The 24,850-nt window shown below is 34.7% G+C and overlaps 3 protein-coding genes across 3 annotated transcripts in view; 2 read left to right on the forward strand and 1 right to left on the reverse strand.

Annotated features, from left to right (window-relative positions):
- LOC142341873 (uncharacterized) overlaps positions 1-24,850 on the forward strand; it is a 180,370-nt gene that overhangs the window by 10,341 nt on the left and 145,179 nt on the right. The gene's annotated exons all lie outside the window — the stretch shown is intronic.
- LOC142341139 (uncharacterized) lies at positions 20-1,822 on the forward strand. Its single transcript, XM_075392033.1, has 2 exons — positions 20-626; positions 1,039-1,822. The coding sequence occupies exons 1-2, from the start codon at positions 209-211 to the stop codon at positions 1,440-1,442; spliced, it is 822 nt and encodes a 273-aa protein (XP_075248148.1). The 5' UTR covers positions 20-208; the 3' UTR covers positions 1,443-1,822.
- On the reverse strand, positions 15,810-23,428 carry LOC142341140 (cathepsin Z-like). Its single transcript, XM_075392034.1, has 6 exons — positions 23,071-23,428; positions 20,889-21,051; positions 20,300-20,425; positions 19,498-19,579; positions 17,082-17,253; positions 15,810-16,278 (listed from the first exon to the last, which is right to left on the reverse strand). The coding sequence occupies exons 1-6, from the start codon at positions 23,243-23,245 to the stop codon at positions 16,016-16,018; spliced, it is 981 nt and encodes a 326-aa protein (XP_075248149.1). The 5' UTR covers positions 23,246-23,428; the 3' UTR covers positions 15,810-16,015.

A 24,850-nucleotide genomic window follows, 5' to 3' on the forward strand; every position in this document is an offset into this window, starting at 1 on the left:
TATCACAACACGGCCGAATGGACGCTTCGATTCTCGGATCTGGCAATCGGCTTCTCGTCTTACAGAGAAAATCTTCTACTAAAACGGTTGTGTATGTTTGCGAGAACGGGGAATTACTAGCAGAACGTGAAAATTGTCCGAAAACCCGAGGAATTTGGTTCAGCAACAGCAGCAGTCGATCACGCGAACTTTCGGCGATTTTCTGCTAATGATTGACATAAACAGCAAAGCTTTGGTTATTGTCCAATGGAAAAAAGAGGATAAAATCTTGGATGAATTGATTGTGAAAGAATTCGACATCCCGGAACCGTGTCCGATCAAATCTTTCGCGATGTGTGAAATCGAAGCAATACCACACCTGGTATTACTAAATGAAGGTTCCAAAAATGTTCTGAAAGTTTACCAGTTGGTGGAGGACGCTGAAAATTTACAAATTGTTTACAAACAACAAGTTGAGTTGAAAGAAGTGAAACACATGGTTTGTGTGTTTTCCACTCCTAAGGAGGGTCAAATAATTACAATGAACTGTGTGAACTTGTGCTGTTACGAACTACGAGTCAAAAAGGAACGTGTTCAAAATGTGGAAACCCGCAAAGAATGCGTCAGCCAATCAGAACCGAGAAAAGGTAACACGAAATGTTGAGTTTCGAAAGTTCGACATTAATTTACAGACGTGTTTGATTTTTGTTTTTATGATTTTTACCTAGGCTGGGCAAACTGTCCAATTAAAGTGACCATTAAGTACAATTATTTAATAAATTAAATGGGAAAAAAACACTTCGGCGAAAAAACTGAGAGTCAGAATTAAGAAACAGATTTTAAAATTTATTCTTTTGACTTCTGTTCAGCAGTTTGACCTAAACCCTAAGAAATCTTCAATGAATTTTCTAAAATCTTTCATCGGGTCATAAAATTGCCTGCGCTTAAATACGAGCAATTTGGGTTTCTGTTGGCGGCCATTAAAAACATTTATTTGGTAGGCTGGCGCAATTTGTCTGCGAAGCACAGCTGATGCAAATCACCCTTATTTCGTTTCAGACGCACTTGAAATCGACCCTCGTCAGCTGTACAACCGATTCCTGGTTATTGACAACGAGTTCCGCGTGCTTGAATTAAAATTCGAGCAGCTGGAACCGGTTTTATCAATTGGGTACAGACCTATGATTAAAAGATGTCTGAAAATTCTCGATGAATTTACGAGCACAGCCGTCTCAGCAGTTGCAACTGCAGACAGTAGTGCGGAAAGCGCGAAAGAGTTGGTCAAACTTCGAAAAGCGGTGACTCAAGCAGAAAATATCTACGGGCTGATAACGTTCCAACTCCCTATGACGTCACATCCATGCCATGGTGTTCCTCAAGAAACCACTTCTGAAGCGAAACCAGTGCTCTCAAAAATGCAGATTGATTATATCAAGAAGGCATTGGAGAAAATTTCTCTGTGATGGAACAATGAAGTCTGAATCGGTTGAACGCTGTACATTTAAAGCTGTGCAAAGTTGTTCAACGCTGTACATAAAACGCTTGAAAAAAATTTAATGAACAAAAATAATCAATCACGATGATTTGCTGTAATAATTTGCGCTTCATAGTTGTTAAGAGAGCTTTTAGGTATAAAATTAAATCTCAATAAATTGGTAAGCTGTTTAGAATACTGTCGCATTTCCCAAACAAATCAGAAATTTATAACTAAAAAATTCCTAATAAACTAACTAGAAAAAAAGAAATTCTTAATAAAAAATAGTTCTGATTCAACTTCCAATCTGATGAATTTTGATCTTAATTTAATGAAAATAAACTCTCGCAATTATATTTCATAAAGAAAACTTTTATTAATTAAATCAGCACCTGCAAAAATTATTGGCAACTAAAGTTTTCCAATTTTCGGCGTCTTTCGTTTTTGTTTTAAAAAATAAAAAAGAGGGTTTATTTCCATATTTGTTTGTTTGGTCTGAGTAAATGATATAGATGCTGTTAAATGTTGTAAATCAAACAATTTAAGCAAAAATTGCGAATCATATTGTCATATTGTAAAATAAATGACTGCATATATTAGTTCCAGAATTAAAGTTTGTTTACAAATTCACTGATCGTAATGACTCAAGGCAAGCGGTTGACGCTTTTAAGTGCAGGTAAATTGATTGAAGCAGAGAGTAAAAAACAGAATGAAATAAACAAATAAACAAAAAATAGACCGAAACATCGGAGGAAAACGTAAAAAAACGATCGAATTAAATGGAAATAATTTAGCAGAATGAGTTGACTTCGGTGACTGCATTGAGTTCTCGTCTCAATTGACCGGCTGCTCCTTACTTTGTTTCCTGTTTGTGCTCTCGTGAACAAATGGCACAAAAATGTTAAATTAAAGCTCGACTGCTCCATTTCTCTTTTTGCTTAAAGCAAGATGTGTTGTAAAAAAAACTTTCTACGCCTGAAAAAGTAAACTTCGAGTGGCTGCTAATAGGACGGATTTTGGTAAGAACCCGAAAAATGCCTGTGAATAATTTCGAATAGAAAACTGAGAAATTTGTGGACATAATGGAAAAGACAAAACAAGGGCGTGACAATTTTTCATAATAAAGACCACTTATCAGGTGTTGTAATATTTGGGGTTTGATCTTTTTTACATAGACTTTAGCTATCGTAACGATTATATGAGTCTAGAAGAAAACAAGGCGGCTCGGTAATGTGCGATGGCACATAAGGTTCCGACCCCGCCCATCCACAATTTTGGTATAATTGTCTACCAAATGAGGAACAGATAGAAAAACCCAAAATTTCTTTTTTGGGAATCCCAAAAAACACAAAAGAAGCCCAAGTATTTTTCAAAAAATTGTGTATGAACGATAAGATAGACTCCAAAGCAAATAACTCAGTGGATTAAAAAATGAAGCAATAGATTGCTGTGATATGCCAATATTAAGAAAGCGAGTCAAGACGAAGAGCAAAATCAAACAACAACAACAAACATTAATTACATCAAAAATTTATGTCCGTTTTAAAAAACAAAATTTAATAACAAAGTCAACATACTGTCAGATAAACCTAAAACTAAACAAAATAACTATTAAATCACCTGAAAGGATATGGACCAGTCCATAAAAAAGTTTTGTAACAATTAGACAAAAAAGAACAAAAACAGTAAAGTTAAAAAATTTGCTTATTTTTTTTAAAACAATTGGCTTCAAAGTAAGGAAAACCATTAGAAATCAAGTAAAATATCCCCAAAGTTTACGATTATCAATGTTCTATAGAAGGGCATTAGGAGCTGTCCTTATTATTTTTTTTAAGCGGCTAAAAAGAACAACAGAAAAACAACAAACAAAAATTCAATTGAAACATTCCAGAAAACGCTGTCAAAATCCTCAAGCCATGCTTTGGCCCTCAAAATATATTCAATGGCGCCTTCTTCAAACATCGATAATGAAGTATGTGGCCATTTATTAGTGAGACTAGGCAAAAAGCAGACAAAAAGAGAAAATGGCAAAAGTATGTAATAATTTTGATTTTTTTTCGAAACAAAATTATATCCAAAGTCATGAAAGACGTTAATTATAAAGTCAAATATTTAAATAGGGTCGTTCATTCATCTCGAGGAAGCCTTTGAGACCTGCAATTGTCCAGAATATGTCTTGCGTCTACAAAAGAGCGTCAAATATGACAAATTAATTTACTTTCTTTGTGAAAAACGGGTGTCGAAGTCAGTAAGGTCATACCGCATTCTTTAAAAAAAAACAGATTTTGGGACATCGATCCCCTTTGTCACCTTCCCTTGACACCCATAATGTCAAATTTGACCTGTAATTAACGAGATTAGATAACAAAAACAAAAATAGAAAGAACAAACTTGCGAAATTAAAAAGTTTTTTTTTTTATTTTTGGAAAACGATTGCTTTCAAAGTCATGAAAGCCATCAGATATCTCTTAATATCAGAATATCGGCTCATCTTTTTTTCATGAAAATCAATGGGGCCTTCTTCAAACATCGATAATGTAGTAAGTGGCCATTTATTAGTGAGACTAGGCAAAAAGCAGACAAAAAGAGAAAATGGCAAAAGTATGTAATAATTTTGATTTTTTTTTCGAAACAAAATTATATCCAAAGTCATGAAAGACGTTAATTATAAAGTCAAATATTTAAATAGGGTCGTTCATTCATCTCGAGGAAGCCTTTGAGACCTGCAATTGTCCAGAATATGTCTTGCGTCTACAAAAGAGCGTCAAATATGACAAATTAATTTACTTTCTTTGTGAAAAACCGGTGTCGAAGTCAGTAAGGTCATACCGCATTCTTTAAAAAAACAGATTTTGGGACATCGATCCCCTTTGTCACCTTCCCTTGACACCCATAATGTCAAATTTGACCTATAATTAACGAGATTAGATAACAAAAACAAAAATAAAAAGAACAAACTTGCGAAATTAAAAAGTTTTTTTTTTTATTTTTGGAAAACGATTGCTTTCAAAGTCATGAAAGCCATCAGATATCTCTTAATATCAGAATATCGGCTCATCTTTTTTTTTCATGAAAATCCAGTGAAACTTATCACAATAGAGGGAATTTCATACGACCGAAACGACAATGACAGTAGAAATGACAGTTAAAAACATAATTAAAAAATTCAATTAATTTCTTCGACAAATAAGTATTGAGGCCGTTAAAACGATAATCTAAATCTTTCAGGATTTTAATATGTTCAATTGTGCTTTACTTTGAACGCTATTAATGTGATATGAGAACTGCCAATAATGTGATAATGTGACTAGAAAACGTGAAAAAAAATGGCAGATATCTAAAAACAAAAAAATCTGAAATCTTGTAATATCAAGGCCAGAAAACAAAAAACTTCAGGCTTAAAACCGCAATCGAGACTAAATTTTAAATCAATAGAATGAGGAAGCATTCGTTCTTTTCTGACACTAAGCTAAAAATTGACGAAATTAAGAAAAAAAAATAGAGGAAAAGTTCATTAAGCCATTTTTTTTAAAAATCAATTGTTCTTAAAAGTCGAAACGATCATAAACTTTCAAGTAAAAAACTAAATGCATTAGCTTGGAGCTGCTTTGGATGCCAATTGGATCTATCACTCTTGAGCTTTGATTTGATATGTTCCGTTCTTTATTATTAAAAAAAGTCTTTTTTTTAAAAAAAAAATAAGACAGACTGATTACAATCCGAATTCTGATTCGATTGTAACAGTCCAAGATTGGCCCAAAACTAGCCCGTCTATTTTTTTCCGTTAGGAACAATTGGTTTTTCGAATGTTGTAGATATAGATAATTTGTTTGTTGAAAACTCAAAAATAATTTCTGCATTTTTGATAATCAACGAGTAAAGTTAGCAAAAAACGGCAAAGTTTTAAATACAGAGCATTCTCAGTGGAAGTTGAAATAAGAATACCCCCTTCTGAGTCTACAAAAATTATATTAGTGTTGTTTGGGAGTGTACTGCCGGCAAATTTAATCAAAGTGGACTAAAGTAACTTATTTCGTGTTGTTTTGATGAAAAAGGCTGAATTTTGAAATATTTATCCAGAGTTTTTGAACAAAAAAATTAAATCAGAATAATCAACAATGCTTGTTTGTCTGATACCAATGATACCAGTCTCAACTCTCTACGATGAATATATCGGTCGGCGAAAATTGACTGAACAAAAAAAAACCATTTGAGTATATAGTTCCTCCCCCCTCAAGAGGGGTCGGAACAATAACAGATGTGGTAAAATTCATCCGATCTCATTATTGAGCTTAGAATTTCATATAAATAAAGTTGTGTAGGCAACAGAGAATGTAAACTGAAAACCAAGCAGGAATTATGAAAAAAATGCTCTGAAAATTTATGCACGATGAAAGTAAAGTTAAGAAGTGTAAAAAAATAATTGCAATGTTAACAAAACTTAATGACAGACTACTGATGCAAATGAAAGGGGAGTTTTAAATCAGTATGTAGTCAAAATTGAGCTGAGAAAAACAAGAAGGAGGCTCGGCGATGTACGTTTGCACATAATGTTCGAACCACGTTCATCCACACATTTAGCACTTTTAGCCTAGTTGTCTAGCAAATGAGGAACAGATGGACAAAACTCAAAAGTTCATATTTTGTTCAAATTTAACTGGTGTAGGAACAAAAAATTGCTTCAACCTCAAAACCACTAAATAAATACAATAATGTACCTATTATTATGTGCCATTAAAAAGACTACGAGACAAGGTAGATAACGAAATTAATGTAGCTATTATTATGTTCCCCTAAAAAACTGCAAGAGAAAGCAAATAACAAAAATCAAATAAAAACAACCATCATTAATTACCATCAAAAATCAATGTAATTAAAAAAATAAAAAAAGTCCAAAAAGCATCTGATAAAACTAATCCCGAAAGTTGTAATTTCTTATTAAAGATATAGAATCTGCCCTTAATTAACACTAGATAAAAATTAGAAAAAAGGCCACGTTAAAACATAAGCTTCAAAAGGAATTGATTTCAAAAACGGAATTGGTTTCAAAATCAGATAGCCTTAGTTACAAACTGATATCAATGAATTGCTTCATTTTTACTTCAATAGGATGCCAATGAGGTCTGTTTTTATCCATAATGAGTCATCAACTACATAAAACCGTTAATTACAGCAAAAAACAAACCATTTTATTTAATTTTCCGGGAAAAATGTTTCGAAGCTGTGTACAGTCGAATCTATTCACTGAAAACATTGGATATGTTCAAGTGCGTCATGAGATGTACCACTTTCAAATGAGATATATCATTTCCAATTGTGAGACTACACTTAAAACTAGACAGAAAGAACAAAAATAAATATTTTTTGAAAAAATTGAAATTTGAACTCATGAAAACCATCAGTTATCAACTTCAATTGTCGAAAAATTTCTTTTAATTTTTCAGGGTATAGAAACCATTGACGTCTGTAATAAACCATAATGAGTCGTACAACAAAAATGACAAATAATGCAGAACAAAATTGAAAAAAAAAATTCAGAGAAAAACATTTCGGAGCAGTTAAGAGTATAATCTATTCATTGAAGAGATTAACTATGTTCCATTGCGCTTTTTTGAACAGCTACAAATTGTTTTTTACGTGCCTTCGATTGGAGTACTCAGCAATTAGACAAAAGGTACAAAATGTGTAATGCTCAAAAAAAGAGTTAGTTTTATGAAAACAATTGAATTTAAAATCATGAAAACCATCAGCTATCAACTCAAATCCTCCAATATTCTCCCTTTAACAATCCTGACAAGTTTTTGAGACATCTGTCAGTATTCAGAATACGCCACATGCCTACAAACAAAAAAAAACGGAAATTACAGAAAAAATCAAAAACCCCAATAAGATACCCAAAAAGATTAGCTAACAAGTTGACATAAAAGAAGGAAAAGTTTAAACTTTTAGAAAACAGCAAAAGCAGTCGCGAAAAACCTTAACAATGGACTGAAATTTTAAAATAGTTTTATCTATCCCCCAAAAAAAAGCCGTTTTGGTTTGAAATTGGAAAGAATATGGCATACCTCTACAGAAAGAAAACAAATACTGACATGAACAAACATTCTTATCAATTTTGTGAGCAAACGGCGTCAAAGACGCTAAAACCATAAACTGTTCAAAAAATAATTGCAATTTCTAAGCAAAAAATAATTCATGCAAGATCAAAATATCAGATTTATCGAACCTCTTATCAATGTCATTTATTTGTTAAGGCGAAAACATAAGCATCAAAACTGAACAAACATGTAAGACTCAGAGAAAAAATTTAGTAAAATTCGTAGTATCCAAGCAAAAATTTTTCCAAAACACAAAGTAATAAAATTTAGGTCATGAAGAAGGTAAAAAAGCTTCTCTGCTGATACTATAGTTTGTTTAACAGAAATAAGATTTAAAACAGAAAAAGCTTAATAAAGTGTTTTCTTGTCAAAATTTTTCAACAATTATAACAAGCTTGAGATTTCAACTGAAACATACTAGATGGCTTATTTTTTAACTCCATCTAAGACCCAATGAACCTTTAAAGGAAGAGAATAAATCATTAAACAAAAAAACACCCATTAATACAGACTGAACTCAAGCCATTTCACCAACAATTTTACGTTGAAACTGAATTAGAGCCAAAGACCCCTTACCTTTTATCTGAAATTACAAGAAATGTTACTTGGTTCCTAGTGGGCAGAAGAAGAGATTTATTAATAAGCGAATAAATGAGTCGTGATCCGAAAAATTTTTGGTCTGCAATTACCAAGAAAGAAAAAAAAATTTGAAAAAAATCAAAAAAGACAGCACCCAATTAATCCAAAATCTTCGGATTTTTAGAATCGTCGATTGGCCCCGAACCAGACATGTCAATTCTACACCTGTTTTTTCAAGCGCGTAATTTGTTACAATTTTTTAGATCTGAATAATTTGACAAACAAAAGTCAAAATCAATTGATTCAATTTGGTTAATTATGTTGTTAAATTAGCAAAAAGAACAAATTCTTTATTCTACAAAATCCTCCGAAGAACCTGATGTAGACACTGTTCTTGGTGCAAATTGCACGTATCTAGAGAACTTTTTTCTATACTTACGTTAAATTAAAACAAAGTGGGATAGCGTTGCAAATTTCACAAAGTTTTTGTGGAAGAAAGTTCCTATTAGTCAATTTTTTCGTCAATAATTTTGATCGAATGGTGGAGCAAAACGCTTATATCAAAAAAACTCTAACCAATAAAAATTTTTGACTCTCATTTACTCACTTCTTGCAAAACTTTTCGTGAAAAATCCAGAAAAAGAGAACAGAAGCAACTCAAATAGTGAAACGTTCACGAAAATTTTAGACTCAATAGCTACCCGGAAAAGTTGAAAAAGTTTTTTTAAAGTCCAATTTCTTCGTTGAAAGAGCTTTTCATTGATACCACTGAGAACTCTCTACGATGAATATATCGATCCGTCAATTTTGACTGCACAAAAAAGACCAATTTGATTATTTAGTTCCCATCCCCCAGTAAAAAAGGGGTCAGAACAATTAGAAGTTTCATCAAATCGTTGTCCTGTACAACAATTCTGTTTGAAATATTAAATTTTTTTTCAGAAGGCAAATTTACGCGGGTGAGGAAAATCGTTTTGCAAGATATCTCTTGGTATTCGAAACCCGATTGTGAATGTTGAGGGTTTAAAAAATGTCCCAATTGACCATTTGAAGGGTCCATTATTCGAAATTATGTTAAAGATGATCGAAAACTTATTTGAAGAGATGCGTAACACTTAGACGATGAATAAAAAAACTTGCAACAATCCTGTAAGGCAATCTTCCAAGTGAAGGCATAACGTTACCAATATTCTTGTTCTTGCAAAGTTGTCGATTCACTTGCCAGACGTCTTGCAAGTTCTTCGATTCACTCACAAAAATTCTTGCAATTTTTTTTATTCAGCAATTTTTTGTTTAGCAGTGCGCTAGCTTTTTGCATGAACTTCTTTGACGACTACAGAGTGTGCATTACTGAGCTCCGGAAGAGGCGCACCTGACCTAGCCGCCAAAATATGACTCAAAAAGCTAAGATTATTGCACGAAGGGGTCCGAAACAAGTATGGGGGTTCATCGCTTTGTAGAAAGAAACAAAAAAACATAAAAATTAACATCTAAATCCACCAGAAAAGGGGCCAATGAGGAATTAAGTTCATAGTACTGAAGAAAGAATGAAGGAAAGCTTTTGCATGAGTCTTTGTAACTTCTTGGACGACAACAGCATTAGTGAGTTCCATATTGAGTGCAGAGCGCACCTGACCTAGCCGCCAAAGAAAAAAAAAGTAGTGTCATTATTAAAAAACATCAGTTAACACATAAGATTAGCAGAAAAATTAATTTCTGATTTACCAGAAAGTTGAGGTGGACTTTATTAAGTTACAAATTGACAGAAAGATGAACAAAACTGAAACTTTGAAAACACGCCCTCAATTTTGGAATGAAAAATTTTTGAGGCCATTATTAGGCCATTATTAGGCCATCACTATTAGCGATCGATTGAAAGCATCAAATAAGTTCACTGACAACTCAATAGCAAGACAATTTGACCAAAAATTGGTCAGATTAAATTTTGTGACTACAAAAGCATCCACAAATACCGATAATGTCAGTAATAAGAAATATCCGACTATTGGTTTCTTCTATAAGCAATTCTCTTGATTAGAAAATGAGAGAAAAAAGTTGGCTGTTTTCGTTGTTTATTAGATCAATTTGGTTTAAAAAACGATGTTTCTAGTTGTTCGTTGGCAAATCATATTCAAATTTGAAATCTTGCATGAAATTTATAAGATTGTTACGAGAATCCACATTCAAAACGCACTTCGGAAAAAAAAACAAATAGAATCAGTTTTGTTCATCGAAATTCTTGCAAAAAAGCAATTCATTTGGGTTTCAACTAGTTTTTGCTTTAAAAAAACTCCGAAAATTTTCCAGAATTGAAAAACTTGAAAGATATTTGCTACATTTTGAGTCACAACTAAACACTTTTCCATGTATTTTGCATTTGTAATCTGTTTTGTGAACAGTAATTTGCTTCAAAGGTGCTTTCTAAAATAATAGTGCCCTGATTTTAATCCGCCTGGATTGAAATCTTGCAAGATTCTTGCAAGAAACTTGTAAAGTTTTGAGTCATCTTGCAAGATTCTTGCAATTCTTAAATTCACTCATCACTAGGGACTAAAGAAGTTCAATTTTAAATCTCTTAAATTTTAAAAGCTATTACATTTTACAAATTACAAATTTTTTCAAGTTGACATCAGTTTACAATTTACGGCTTTGAGACGCGATGAAAAGTTTATTAAAGTGACGGAAGTTATTATTAGCAAATTTTGATACATACAGGGACTGGTTACTTTTATTTCTCATTTGTGAATTAAGTTTACTCAGTTGTTAAATGAGATGAACCCGGGATCAGATGGGAGAATTATCAAAAAACCGGTTGATTCAGAGAAAAATTGGTCAATATTAGAGGAACCAGTCGAAAATATGGTCATGACTTGAGTTTACTCGCAATAACGCAAACTAAACCAAAACAATCGCTTTTGCGCAAATAGCGCAAACTAAAACAAAACACGTCCTTTTGTGTTGACAATGAAGAACTGTGCGATGCTTTACGACCATGAACCGAAAATGTTACCATCCGAAAGTGTGTGGCTGCGATCAGACAAAATCAGTTCATGGTGTAGAACTACAAACCGTGGGAGGGTACATCACGAACAATAATCGTCGGATCATATTTTGACCAGCTCACCCGGGAACTTCCAAAAATTGAGTCAAATCCTGTAAAATTGATTTACCGGACATTGATCTCTGGTCATAACGGATATTCATACTGCTGGTAAAAGGCCTGCACACAGGATAACGACTAACCAAACAACTAGTCATTACTCGAATGGGTCACAATTTGGTTAAATATCGATATCTAGATAATTATAATGCGTCAGATAAGTGTCCCTATTCAATTGAAGCATATATAACTATTCATAATTTTATTGCCATTTAATGAAGAACAAAAACCAAACACACACATTTGGCAAAAATATCAGTTTGAACGTCCTCGAATTATTCCTAGTGATGTTTAGTATCCTTTTGTTTTTAAATCCTTTTTTGTCCTTCTGTTTTTGAGAGCTTTAAATATCTTGAAAACAATAGCAAACTGACCTTAGTCTTATTACAGGTCTAGCTTTGAACAATTCTCCTTAATCATATGTCGCTGACCAATTGTAGGTTACAAAGTGAAGCAACGGAGTGAAAAGTTTCAATTATTATATTTTGAAAACAATCTTTTTGGGAATATAGAGAACATTTTTTTTTAAAATTGTACCATGCAGATTTATAAAATAATTAAGAGAAATGCATGAAGTTTGATGAGCGTCTAAATTCAGAACAACAGTCTCAACAGAAGAAGAACTAAATTCTAGGTGACAGGTTCAATAATCAACGCACAGTAGACTGAAGAGTGATCGCAGAAAGCTGTGATCAGAGTTCATTTGGTCCCGCATGACATGATCTGACGCAAAAGTTTTGACAAAGTCTGATCATAAACAAGAACAAACTCCTCGACGAGTCTTGATCAGACCCTGATCAGACCCTAGAACCTGGACCTCGTCTGACCATATGAGGGAACTATATTTAGTAACCAATTATTTAGTCCACTGCTTTCTTTTTCTGAAAAAGAAGAAGAAGAATTATGTTATAATAATATTTTTCTCTAACATTAACGAGAAGTGCTATCTAATTAAGATTTAAATTGAACAATAAACATTGAAACAACATATTACATAACTTTCAAGTTTTTCGAATTTATACTAGAAAAAGATTGAATCACGCACTGGTCACAATCGGGAGTATGTTCTGAACAGATTGAGATCTGTTTACACAAAAGTTGTAAAATATGTTTGTGTTTCAGAAAAACCGCAAACCAATTTAAGCTTCACGATGGTCTGTACAAAAGCCGAATCAATTTGTCTGGAAATGTTTAGAGAAAAATATGGTAGCACCAAGGCCGCTTAATTTCAAGGGTCGAACCAAAGTCACTGTGGACAGTCTAACAAACAAGTTAATAAAAGGATCCGTGACAAGCCAATAAAGCTTTTAATCAAACAAGTTAAACAATTTATAACGCCTAAATATGAACAATGTACTAATCTTGCGTCACTAGAACATTTTGAACGATGACTGGGTTGTCGTCCTAGATTTTTTGAACAATGCTCTAATCATATATCGCTATTTTAAAACAATATATAGCTATTTTAAAGTGAATTACAATGTTATTATCCTTTTGTATCGTTAATGTAGAGTAAAAGTAAAGCAAGTGAAATGAAATTATGAAACTTTTGTTATTAAATTCTCAAATTTTTTGGCAATATTTAGAGTGTCATTTTTTCAGATTGCGCCTTAAAGACATGTGAAATGTTTGAGAGAAATGATAATGGTTTGGTAAGCGCCTATACAGACTCATCAGAGAAATCGATCCAAAAAGCTGATGAAAAGCCCGGTGAAGGACACGGAATAGTCTTAAGAATGATCGCCGGGTAATGTTATCAGAGTTCAATTCGCTGTCGCTTGATCTGATTATACACAAAAGTTTCCACATAGTCTGACCATAAACAAGAGAAAATTCTGGACAACGATAGTCCAAAAATTGTGACATTTGTTAGGAAATGTCTGATCAGACAAGAAAATCTGGACCTCGTCGGTCCATATGGGGAACTATATTTATTAACCAATTTCTTGACATTGCTTTCGTTTTCTGAAAAACAAGAACAAAAGCAGTTCTAAAAATAATATAAAAATTTTTCCCATACATTAACGAGACCTGTTATCTATTTAAGACCTAATTTGAACAGTAAACGTTGAAACTGTACATCAAACAACTTGCAATTATTTTAGGTATTTACTAGAAAAAGGCTGGACCACGCACCGGTAAAAATTGGGAGTGTGCTCTAAACAGAGTGAGCGCTGTTTACAAATGAATTGCACAATATATTTGCATTTCAGAGAAACTTGACAACAGTTTGAGCTTCGCAAAGGTCTGTACAAAAACCTCTTCCGTAAGCTTGATATGTTTAGGGAATAATATGGTAGCACTGAAAGATTTTATAATTTCAAGCGTCGAAAGAAAATTTGAGAGGAGGCTGAATCAAAAGTCTGTATAATAAAATCTCTGACAATCCATTGAAGCTGTTTAAAAAACATAAATAAACCTTTAAAAACTGTTTTTTTTTTGTCTTAAAACGGAATGCTTTTAAATAATTAAAACAATACGTCGATTGGAGTCAAATCAACAATACCTTCGCCAAAAGCCCAATGAAAACCATAAAGACATCAAAACAGATGTGTATGTGTTTGACTGGCACAGCAGTTCAATTTATATGTTTTGGTACAGATATATTAATAATCCATAACAGTTGGCTTCGTTCATTAAATTTTGTATTAGAACGATATATAAGTAAAACTAAGTAAAACAAAACTCTATCTAATATTTATCCGACAAAAAGGAGCAATTTAGCACATGCTTTTACTCTATTTTGGTTTTTGCGGGCCATTATATAAATATGATCTATAATTCATGTAAAACCATAAGTTTAAAATTATGAGAGTTATGAGTTCGTATATTGCATTAAAAACAAACCGATAATAGCGTACATTAATTTCTTACAAAAATGAATCACATCAATCTTTTGCAGATAAAAGCTTGTCGAGATCAAATAAGAAACAAATTTCTGATAAGCACAAAAAGCAAGAAAATTATGCAGAATTTCGAAACAGAGACCAAAAGAGGCCGAACTAGCTTATTTAGCTTATTGCACTTGGTTATGAAAAAATTTTCAAATTCATATTGCCTATGAACAAAAATGCCTCAAAGATTCGGCAACTAGCAACAAAAAATATCACAACAATTGCATAAAAAATTTAATAAAAGTTTGAAACAATAAAAACAATTCGTAAGCGTACACTTATTTATTGGGATGAGTGAAAAAAACACTTGTGCCAAAAAAATTTTTATAGTCAGAAGTAAGAGAGTTTTGAAGGAACCCCATCTAAACAAAAGATTTTTTTCGCCTCGCGAAAACATTACACTTTTTTCTCACTCTACTTAAAAAATGCAGCTTCTTTTGTTCTTTTGATTTTTGGTTTTGCACATAAACACTAAAAATACTATTTTCTTAAAATGGATAGCGCCTATATAATAACCATTTGAGTAGCGGTTGGTGGCTACCAAAACGGGTAGTTGGTAAGTTGGAATGAAACAATCGGTTTTTTGGAAAAGAGCCGATGTCAATTCTATTTGTTTTGGATTTAGTTGACGCTCAGATTGTTTTTTACTGTAATAATTTGGAATTCAATACCGAATAGAGTTGCAAAACCAACTAATACGCATGACCACATAACGTATACTCTTCGCCACAACAACTCTTCAAATGCAGTAATTTAAGCGTATTAAATAAGAACGTGTTTCTTAACCAAGACCAAGACTAAGACATATTGAATCTTTTCCATTTGTCCACCCCCCCCCCATTACGGTATAAGCCCTCAGGGGCATAGTACGTGCCACTTGTCAACTCGTTCTGTATTGCACGTGATATGTGGGAGGAGCGGGATAGGGTGCAAATAACATGCACCAGCTAAGCTGGGACCAGAAACATAAAGATCGGACATATTGGATTTCTAATTAAAAATTTGGAAAACAGCCTAAGCTCTAGAAGCAGGATGACAACATAAAAGAATTTCAAATGTTCAAATTGAAACTGTTAGCGGTAGTTCTTAGTTCTTAAAATTTTCTCTTTTCCCGATTTTGCCTCAAAACAAGCTGAATCAACTGACTTGAGTAAGAAACATATTTTCTGATTTAAAATTTAGGTTAATGGCTATTTTGTTGAACTATCTAAAAGTTATAAGATAAAGTATAAGGATATATATGAACATAGTAAATGACATTTAAGAACTGTTTACCCCCCCCCCCCCCCCCCCCCCACCTTGGTGAAATATTTTAAAAAATTATTATTGACATGATCACACCTTAGTGATACGGACTAATTCTAATATCTAGATCAGACCTCTTAGCTATGTGCTTATCAAGCTATGTGCTTCACTCTCTTATTAGCACTAAAAATAGAATTAATTTGTTCACACATGATTTGAAAAAAATATTGTCCACATGGGGAAAGGAAACAGCTCCGAAATTTGATATTTTTGCGGTCTTTCCAATTATAACCCACCCGTCTCCCCTCAAAAGTAGAGCCCCATTTTACGAGGGTCTTTCCCATTATAGCCCCCCCCCCCCCCACCCAATCATGGTAATTACACCATGATGAGGGGGCTATAATTTCATGGGGGGGCTATAATGGGAGAGACCCTGTTACGGTATATATTTACAGTATTGGGGGGGGGGGGGTTATACGTCATTATGTTGTATTATCTCTAAGCTAGGGAGTATAATGGGATAGACCCATATTTGTGCTGTGAGTTCTTTAAATAGGCCGATAAATTTCCTCTTCATCGATGACATCTAATATGTGATTTTGGGGTCAGCATAGCCACACTGGCTCTCCACCACCAAATTGTAGTCGTTTCCACTCTTAGAGGGGTCGTTGGGGAATGCCTGGCTGGTGGGCAGTCGGAACCATCCCTTCTCACCCCAGTATGCCCCCCAGCTGTTCCTCACAACCCAGAATTCGCCCACAGTGTCGTCCACACCCCACCCGACTACTGAGATCTCGTGGTTGCAAAATGTGCGCCAGTAGGGGGAGTATTCAGTGTACACGTATCCGCCTGAAACAATTAAGTTTTGTATTTCAAAAAATGAAAAATGAGAGAAAACCTAAACAAGAGCAGAAAAGAGCTGAAACAGGGAAGGGAAAAATTCGAATAATTTGTTGAAAGCAAATCTCAGGTCTTTAAATATATCAAGATCTTAAGACAAGTTAAGTTTTCCTCTGTATTCATGGATTCTGATAGTTTCGAGATATTTCAAGTTTTTAGCTGGGCAAGGCGTAAAATATTCTGATTTAAAAATGAAGTGCTAGTTAGTCTGAGATCCCGCGCTAAAACAACGTTTGAACAGAACCACTCATGACCAATGTTACGCCTGAACAGACTTTCTTCTGGCCATCGGTCAGACTTTCGTGCACCCGACGCAGATTCAGAACTTCTATTTTGAGCGCAATCTCCACCCCCACCTCCCCCGGAGCGCGTGAAGATGGACTGACTGATCAGAGGTTGACTTTTCCTCTGGGACCTCGGACATTTAACAGGTGGGGGGGGGGTTCAAATTTACCACTCTATTCTCAACGCTTTCTCTATTATCAGAAGTTTTTGTGAGAACTCATAAAATAGGATGTTGATGGGCTGTGGTAACAAGATCGAGGGGGGTGGGTGGTGTTGTCCAAAAGAAGTAGGGTCTTCACAAAGTGATCAAGGACTGCAAATCAATACATTTTCGGCCTGTATTCTTATCAGCCTACTATTGTAGATATCGACCATAATTTTCCTTTCACGCATTTATTTTTCATTTGAAACTTTTTTTTTTGGGGGGGGGGGGCTTTTCCTGGACCTCCAGCTGGGATATAACCGACCTTCGAAGTCCTCCAATTGAGTAGTGGCGTGTATACAACATGAGATGGGTCCATTGTTGTATATCTCACTCATCATCTTGTCTCTCCCTGATATACTTCCATAGTCTCCTACTTTGTACAGGGTGTAGTTACTCTCAGGGTAACACTCTCCGAAGCCCCAACAGGTGCCACACTACAAACAAGCAAAACATAGTAATGCCCAATTGAAAGGAAACGTGAAACATGAAACATCCAGAATGTTAATCTTGCAAGAAAATCTTGCAAAATATTGTTAATCTTGCAACATCTTGCAAGAAAATCTTGCAATATTAACATCCTGAATCGACTAGGGATATGATAAACATATTGATACGGTCTTGATAACATCTTGATAATTATGAACTTCCTAAAAAATAAGCAAAGATCTTGAAAGTTTGTACGCATTTTGACCATTTCTTATCAATATCTTTCATAAGTCTTTTCAAGTTGCACTTTACTGGGACGGCAATTTCTAAAAAAGAATTAAGCTGAGTCTTCGGTCGTCATTCTTGATCTAACGAAACAAGACGAAATTAGACAAGGAACGTATATTTTATTTTGGTTGAGTTTTTAGTGTTGTGTTTAGTGACGTATTCAAAATTCAAAGCTTGCGTGTCCAGAAACTGATGAGATAGCTTCCAGTGAAAACATAGCCAGCAGATTGCCGAAAAATAGCCGCAATAGACACTTGTGGCCTTCCATGAATTGAAACAACTAAAAAAACAAGATAGGTAGATCGACCAAAAGTCCTTTAGTAGACCACTAGATTTTTTGGGTTAGATACGTACTGTCATTTTTATGATACATATACGGTCCATAAAGAAAAAACCCTAAAAGAGCTTTTTCATACCTGATTTTCGAAATCAAAAACTCAAGACTAATGCTTGAGAATTAGGGATTAAAAGTTTGGCACTACTTAGATGCACGCTATTGATCTTTCACTAGTAAATGCTCATAAAATAAAGTTCCGTAATTGAGTTCAGAAGTCATTTTTTTGAGCGAGGTAAGTCACGCAATCGAACTAAGAGCAGAAATGATGTCACGCAGACAAATTTTAATTCCAGAGCAGTAGAAGTCACTGAAGTCATTGAAAAAATCAGGTTAAGACGAAACAAAAATCTGTTAGAGGAAGTAAAAAACATAGCAGGACAAGTCCTGACGTACAATTCAAGGAACTTTCATTGACTAAACAAAAAACAAGACATAGAACGGACTATGAGTGAATTGACCAGTTCTAGAAAAACTCCGATCAAAAAAACAAAAACAAAACAGAAAATCAATGTAAAAATGCCGCTACCAAGAACAAAAATCCTATAGCGAGAAATGCAAATTTTATTCTAACAAAAAAGTAGGCCTAGAATGAACAATGAAGGGATCGGGAAAACCCCATTTAGAAAAAAATCCGATCCAAAAAACTGAAAAAATTAAAAACCAAAATGAATTTGCCACATGTGAACAAAAAACCACTAGCGAGAAAGAAAGCGAACTTTTGTTCAAACACCGTTTTCTCACTCTACTTTAAAATTAGAGCGAAACAATTTCACGCCGCAAAACCACTCGCTCTTTTGCTCCATTTCCTGTTTCGGCGTGACCAAAATCACTACTCCAATTTGACTTCAAAAATCATGAAAATGTTTGAACAGATCTTAAAAAAAGACAGCGCCCTAATACATTTCAAATTCTTTGAATTGTAAAAAATTAGGAGCGCAATAATAGCCGCCTGGAATCGCTGAGACGGCTATTAATCAAACATGAAATATCTCGATCACGGTAAGAAGTTCTTGGTAAGAAAACGTCAAGATATGAACAAGATGCAAAATCGTTGCATGTCTATTTGAAAAAATGGGCTTTTTAAATCAAGGTCTTGTCAAATCTTGACATGAAAACATAGTTTAACAAGATCTATTTAAGCGATCACAGATTTTATAAAGAAAGCCAAGACTATTCCCGTACCAACTCCAAGTGCGTTTCAGTACTGGGCGAGTATAAAAGCAATTCCTTATCATTACTGAATCATAGACTGATTCATGTCACTTTTTTTTTACTTGTCTGACTTGCGTTCAGTCTGATTTTACCATGGTCAAACCTGGGCCAAGTGCAAAAATACATTTCCCAACGGGGATCGAACCCACGATCTCCAGCTCCCTTGACATTTGACCTCCTTTCTGCTCCCCCACTGTTGCAAGTTTGTCTTTTTTTGCCGTTCTAATACGCTTGAAAGAAGCAAATTTGAAGCGAGAAAGCGAGTAAAATATTTTACGTGGGAGACTTGCATTAACAATTGCCCAGTATTGAGCTACAATTGGATTTCGTTACGGGTTCCTGTTTTTGACAAGATGTACCAGTTTTTGGGTTGGGAGTAAGTTTTTGTAGGGTTTAATTGTGGAAATTAATTAACCTTATTAAAGTCGGTGCAGTTTTGGTCAATGGCCTGGTAGTTGTTGCATGTCTCGTGTGGGATTCCATGAGTATGCATGTAACTAAAACAAATCAGAAGTCGAGCAACTTAGGGTCAACTATATTCTTTGCCCAAGTAAAATATACACATTTATATACCGTATTTTTCCACCCGTATAAATATTTCGTTGTTTTTACATTCAACATCATTGCTTCAAAAGTTTGTTCAAAAAGGTCAATATGAAGAAAAAAATAATGTTTATTTAGTCTATTTAAATATATCGAAGTTTCATATCGCAAGTTCGTTGCAGGAATTATCTTTCGAGTCTTTCCCATTATAGCACACCCTAACTTGTGGTCAATTAACGTACAACCCCCCCCCCCCCCCCCCAATCTCTTTCTCGTATTGTATATATGCCATAATGGGATCTTTGTTTTCGTTGGGGGAGGGGGGGGGGGGGTGGGTGGGTGAGATAATGAGAAGACACTGCCCTTCTAGATCGAAATTGACTAAATACCCTTGCATTGACTAAATGACATAAGATTCCAAATTATGAGTTTCAAATTTTCTGAAAATAATCACTAATTAGGCTTTCTTTCATTTCGGTAATTAGACACTATATTCATGAGAAAGGAGTAATTTTAAACAAATTTGAACGAAATTCGCTTAGTGTAACTAGTTTTCACGCTCGCTTTCAACTCTAATATTAAATAAAACGGCTTGTAAAAAAATCGAGTATACCTAAGCTCGATTTTTCGGACAGTATGGCCACGTAATGCTATTTTTGCTAGACTTTTCTGACCTGTAGACAGGTATGTCCTCTCCCCCGTGACAGGTACCTGCATCACCACATGCCAGAACATTTTGAACAGATAGGAGGAATCCAGGGTCCACTACTCCTGTCTTTTTACTCTCTTGGATTATGAACCTGCAAACACAAAATCAAACAGCTGTTAACACACGGTTCAATTCCAGAAATGGCCAAAATTCTGAAGTGCTGCTGGAAATCAAAAAGCTAAAGAAAAATACGTACATAGCCAGAAGTTAGGTTACTCTGATGAAATCACTGAGAAAGTCTGACTCGAAGAGCTACAGCTATGCGGTTTTTAGTAACCGTCTTAATGTCTTGGTTACCTCAATCAGAGTTAAGTAACCTATATACACATACAAATGAACACACATATACACACACACATACACACTCAAACTGACAATCACCACACACACACACACACACACACAAACACACACACACACACACACACACACACACACACACACACACACACACACACACACACACACACACACACACACACACACACACACACACACACACACACACACACACATATATATATATATATATATATATATATATATATATACACCTGTCAGCAATCGCACTGGTAGATCCGTGAGCCCAGCATGAGCCACAGTACTGTGGAATGTGTTGGTTCCTGATGACACTGAGGTAACTCTGTCCCTTGATGTTCCTCCAGTCCCACTCCGTAGGAAGAGAGTCCGAAGATTGAACCAGATTGTTGTCACCATCTAGATAATTTTCAACAACTTAGATTGTCGTTTTTGTGACGAATTGTTTGTTACGTAACATTCTTTTGGGTCTTTTACAGACACAAAATCGAAAAATTTTATTTTTTATAAACGAAATTATGAAAATTTAGCTTATTCTCTTGAACACTCCTGCCTTGAACATTGTTTTTCATTGAGGGGGCTGTTCTAACTTGTCATCATCAACTATTAATGTACCCTAGTCGACATCTAGACTTTATGAAAAGACAAAAAGTCAATCGGAGCATGATTTTGACCCAAATTACAAACTATAAAGTTACTGTAAGCACCCTAAAGTCAATACAAACTTTCTTCATTGTCATGTTCACCAATTGCAGAAAGCTTCGTTTGAGATCGAAGCCGATTCCACTTGCGGAGATAACAAGAGTGTCTTACAAGATATATTGCCCGCAAAACGGTTGTTATAGAAACTTGGAAACCAGTTTTTGAAACTTGAAAAGTTTCAAGCATTTTTATGCAGCTCTGCTGAAGTGAGCTCAAAATTTTGTCTCCTATCTCAAAACACTGAGCGGTTCTCAATGAATACCGCACAATTTCGGTGATTTAATCACAGTCACGAAACTTTTCGCATCTCTAGATCACTTTTTGCTCCAAAGTAGAATCACTAGTCTCCGCATGTAGTCAGTTGTCATGTAAATGTATTTTTTTTAAAAAAACAATAGTTTTTATGAGCATCCTATCAGATTTCGTACGATAAAGTCACGATGAACTCATTGATGGGAAGGATAATCAGCCTGGCTATGGTTTATTTAAATATCACGATAGGGTGTATTATTGATGTAAAATCTTTAAAGTGAAGTATGGTAATGGACCTAAAGCCAAGTTAATATTAGTGATCGATATTAGTAATATTAGTATAATTGCAAGATTTATATCATAACTAGTTCAGAGCTATGATAATCTCTTTTTACACTTAGCTGTCTAAATGCGATTCTCGGCCACGACGTGCAAGTATCGAAATGCAACTCGTGCCGTAGCATCAAAATATGGTGGAATATTTAACTTAAAAATGGCAATCTCACAAGCCGGATCCGAATGGTTATCTTGCAAGATTTTGCCAGAATCTGAGAGAATCTTGCAAGACGATACATCGTCTTGCAAGAATTTCTGCCAGAATCTTGCAAGATCTTGAAAGATAACCATTTTTTGCAAGAATCTTGCAAGATAGCCATTCGTTCTGCCAGAATCTCACAAGATAACCGTTCGTTTTGCAAGAATTTTGCAAGATAGCCGTTTGCAAAAAAACTTTCTTACACTTGAAAAGACCTTACACTTGGAAAGAAAACGCTAAAACGGTTGCAATATTCAAATGTACACATATTTTGCGCATCAACAAAAAAAGCTAAAGACAATTATTAAAAAAACATCAGAAAAGTATTAATCTAAGCATCAAATTTTTTGGGCATTGGCAAGAAAAATTAAGCGTAAGGAGCTAAATTAAACGAAATAAAGCTGTTTAAGGTGCACAGAATATTAACACATAATTTTTTCATCAGAAAAGGTAATATAGACGTGTAGTTTCGTAAATCTTGATAAAGTTGAAGGAAAATAATTTTTGATAGTAATTTATTTTGTGTTAACAGCTCTCAAAGGTTGATTTTAACTTGTTTTCTTCAGATAATTCATATTTCCTGATTTAAAGTCTATTCAAATTATTTTTTTCTTTAAAAAACACGCAACTGATTCTTAAGTAAATTTCTGGTCGAAATGAAATGTGTTGCATGAATGAGAGCCAATAAGAGGACAGCTCAACCGGAACGAACTTGCAAGAATCTTGCAAGATAACCATTTTTCTGCCAGATCTTGCAAGACAACCATTTTTCTGTCAGATCTTGCAAGATAGGCAATTTTTGCAAGATTCTGGCAGAATCTTGCACGATAACCATCTGGTCTCGACTGGGGCTGTAAACATAAAAATTTTTCCAATTTTATTTGCTTTAAAATCGTATAGAATAACTTTGTATTAGATATTTTCCCAACCTGTTTCCTTGTTTTCAGATGGGTGGTATTCTTCCCAAGGTCGCTTGTAGTTTTTTACTTCCCGCACCAAATCAGGGTCTGTGCTTTTCACGTACCCCCCAAACAGGTGGGCAGCCCCAAGGTCAACACAGAGGAAAACCCCAACAAAAATTGCGACTAGAATTTTCGAATTCATCTTTCGCAACTAGAAATAATCGTCTAAAACTAAATTTAGGTTTAACAGTTTTAATCAACTTCTATCTAGGAGCCTTAATTTTGTCAATGAATAGAATGAACTTAAGCGAACTAGTTAAGATGACAGAGATAAATTATGCCCAAAAATTCGCGAAGTATTTGAAAGTTCTGCGTGGTGAAATATGACAGAAATGACTGAAAATATTTGTTCAATTGAGTAAATATTTACCAAAACTACTAACCAAGATAATAAGGTACCAATTGAGTTTATTTAGCCCCATGTTTTGTGATAAAAGTGAGTTTCGTAATTTTTGAACACAGTTTCGATTCTCAATGAAAGCAAATGTTTATTGAGGCTATGAACAAATATGATGTCACAAGATTTGGTCTTGAGAATTTCGAAGCAAAAATTGCGACAGTTGAAGTCAACGTTCGATTAAAAACGATTATTCGTATATTTGTAATTATTTTGGATCAATTTTTGAACAAAAAGCTCTATTAGGCTAATTAGGCTAACTTTAGCAACCTTAAATATTGAATAGGGTGACAAATTTCGTCAATATATTCCACAGTCTTCAATTCTCATTTTCCAAAAACATAAAAGGGGGAGTATGCTAACAAAATTCGTTACCATATTCCAAAAAATAGGCTATTTTTAGGAATTTGGGTTAATTGATTTAAAGTTTCTTTTGGTATGGGCCGTAGTCTGAAGTGATATTTTAGGATCTTTTCCGTTTGTGCTGTTCCCAAACCCCTCTCAATGGGTGCATATTATTTGCATCTCCAAACGCACGTGCAAAATTTTACTTAATGATACACTATGTAATGACGGGTGCGCTGTAACGCAGGGGGGCACCAAGTACTGGGGGGCACAAACAGAAAATATAAAATTTTCAACAAAGCAGATATCGCTTGACTCTTCAGAGATCTGCATTGACCTCGCCGGTAATCCTGATATTATCAGTAAAATTCCGCTACACTTCGATGAGAAAATGGAGTGCAACTGGCAATCCCATAAATTCCGCCCAGACTAATGCATGCGCTGATGGTTCTTACAGCCAATGAGAAAATTGTTTTTTGCGTTATAGCCCCCCCCCCCCCCAGTTTTCTGGTCGGATAACCTATAGCCCCCAAATCATAGTAAATATAGGGCAATCGGTGGCTATAATTTCATAGAGGGGCAATAATAGGAAAGACCCAAAAATTGTTCAAACAAATTACTTCTAATTTCTCGATGAGAAAGTTGGAACCTATCCCCCTAATGTTTATTGTGCCCCTCAATTGTTACAAATAATGTGTCGTCATATAGCACGTTACTATGTGAAAAAAATAGCACGTGCGCCTGAGGGCGTTCAAAAATACGCTCATGGAGGTTTGAACAGAATAGATCCGAACGCTGTTTTATAAAGAGCACTTCCCAGGTTGAGGTGCCACACGGAAATGACTTCTGATCAGACCCAAGTCCAACACACACAGCGTGTTTCCGGACCAAAATTACAGGGTCTGGGATTTGGTTTGAGCGCAAAATAGTATGATCAGAGCTCACTTCGATCTGGGATGGTCTGATCAGAGGTCACTTCGGGATTATTATAGTCTGTTCAGAGGT

This window comes from Convolutriloba macropyga, chromosome 6 (assembly GCF_964194025.1).
Source record: "Convolutriloba macropyga chromosome 6, txConMacr16.3, whole genome shotgun sequence".
In the NCBI taxonomy this organism is placed as follows: domain Eukaryota; kingdom Metazoa; phylum Xenacoelomorpha; order Acoela; family Convolutidae; genus Convolutriloba; species Convolutriloba macropyga.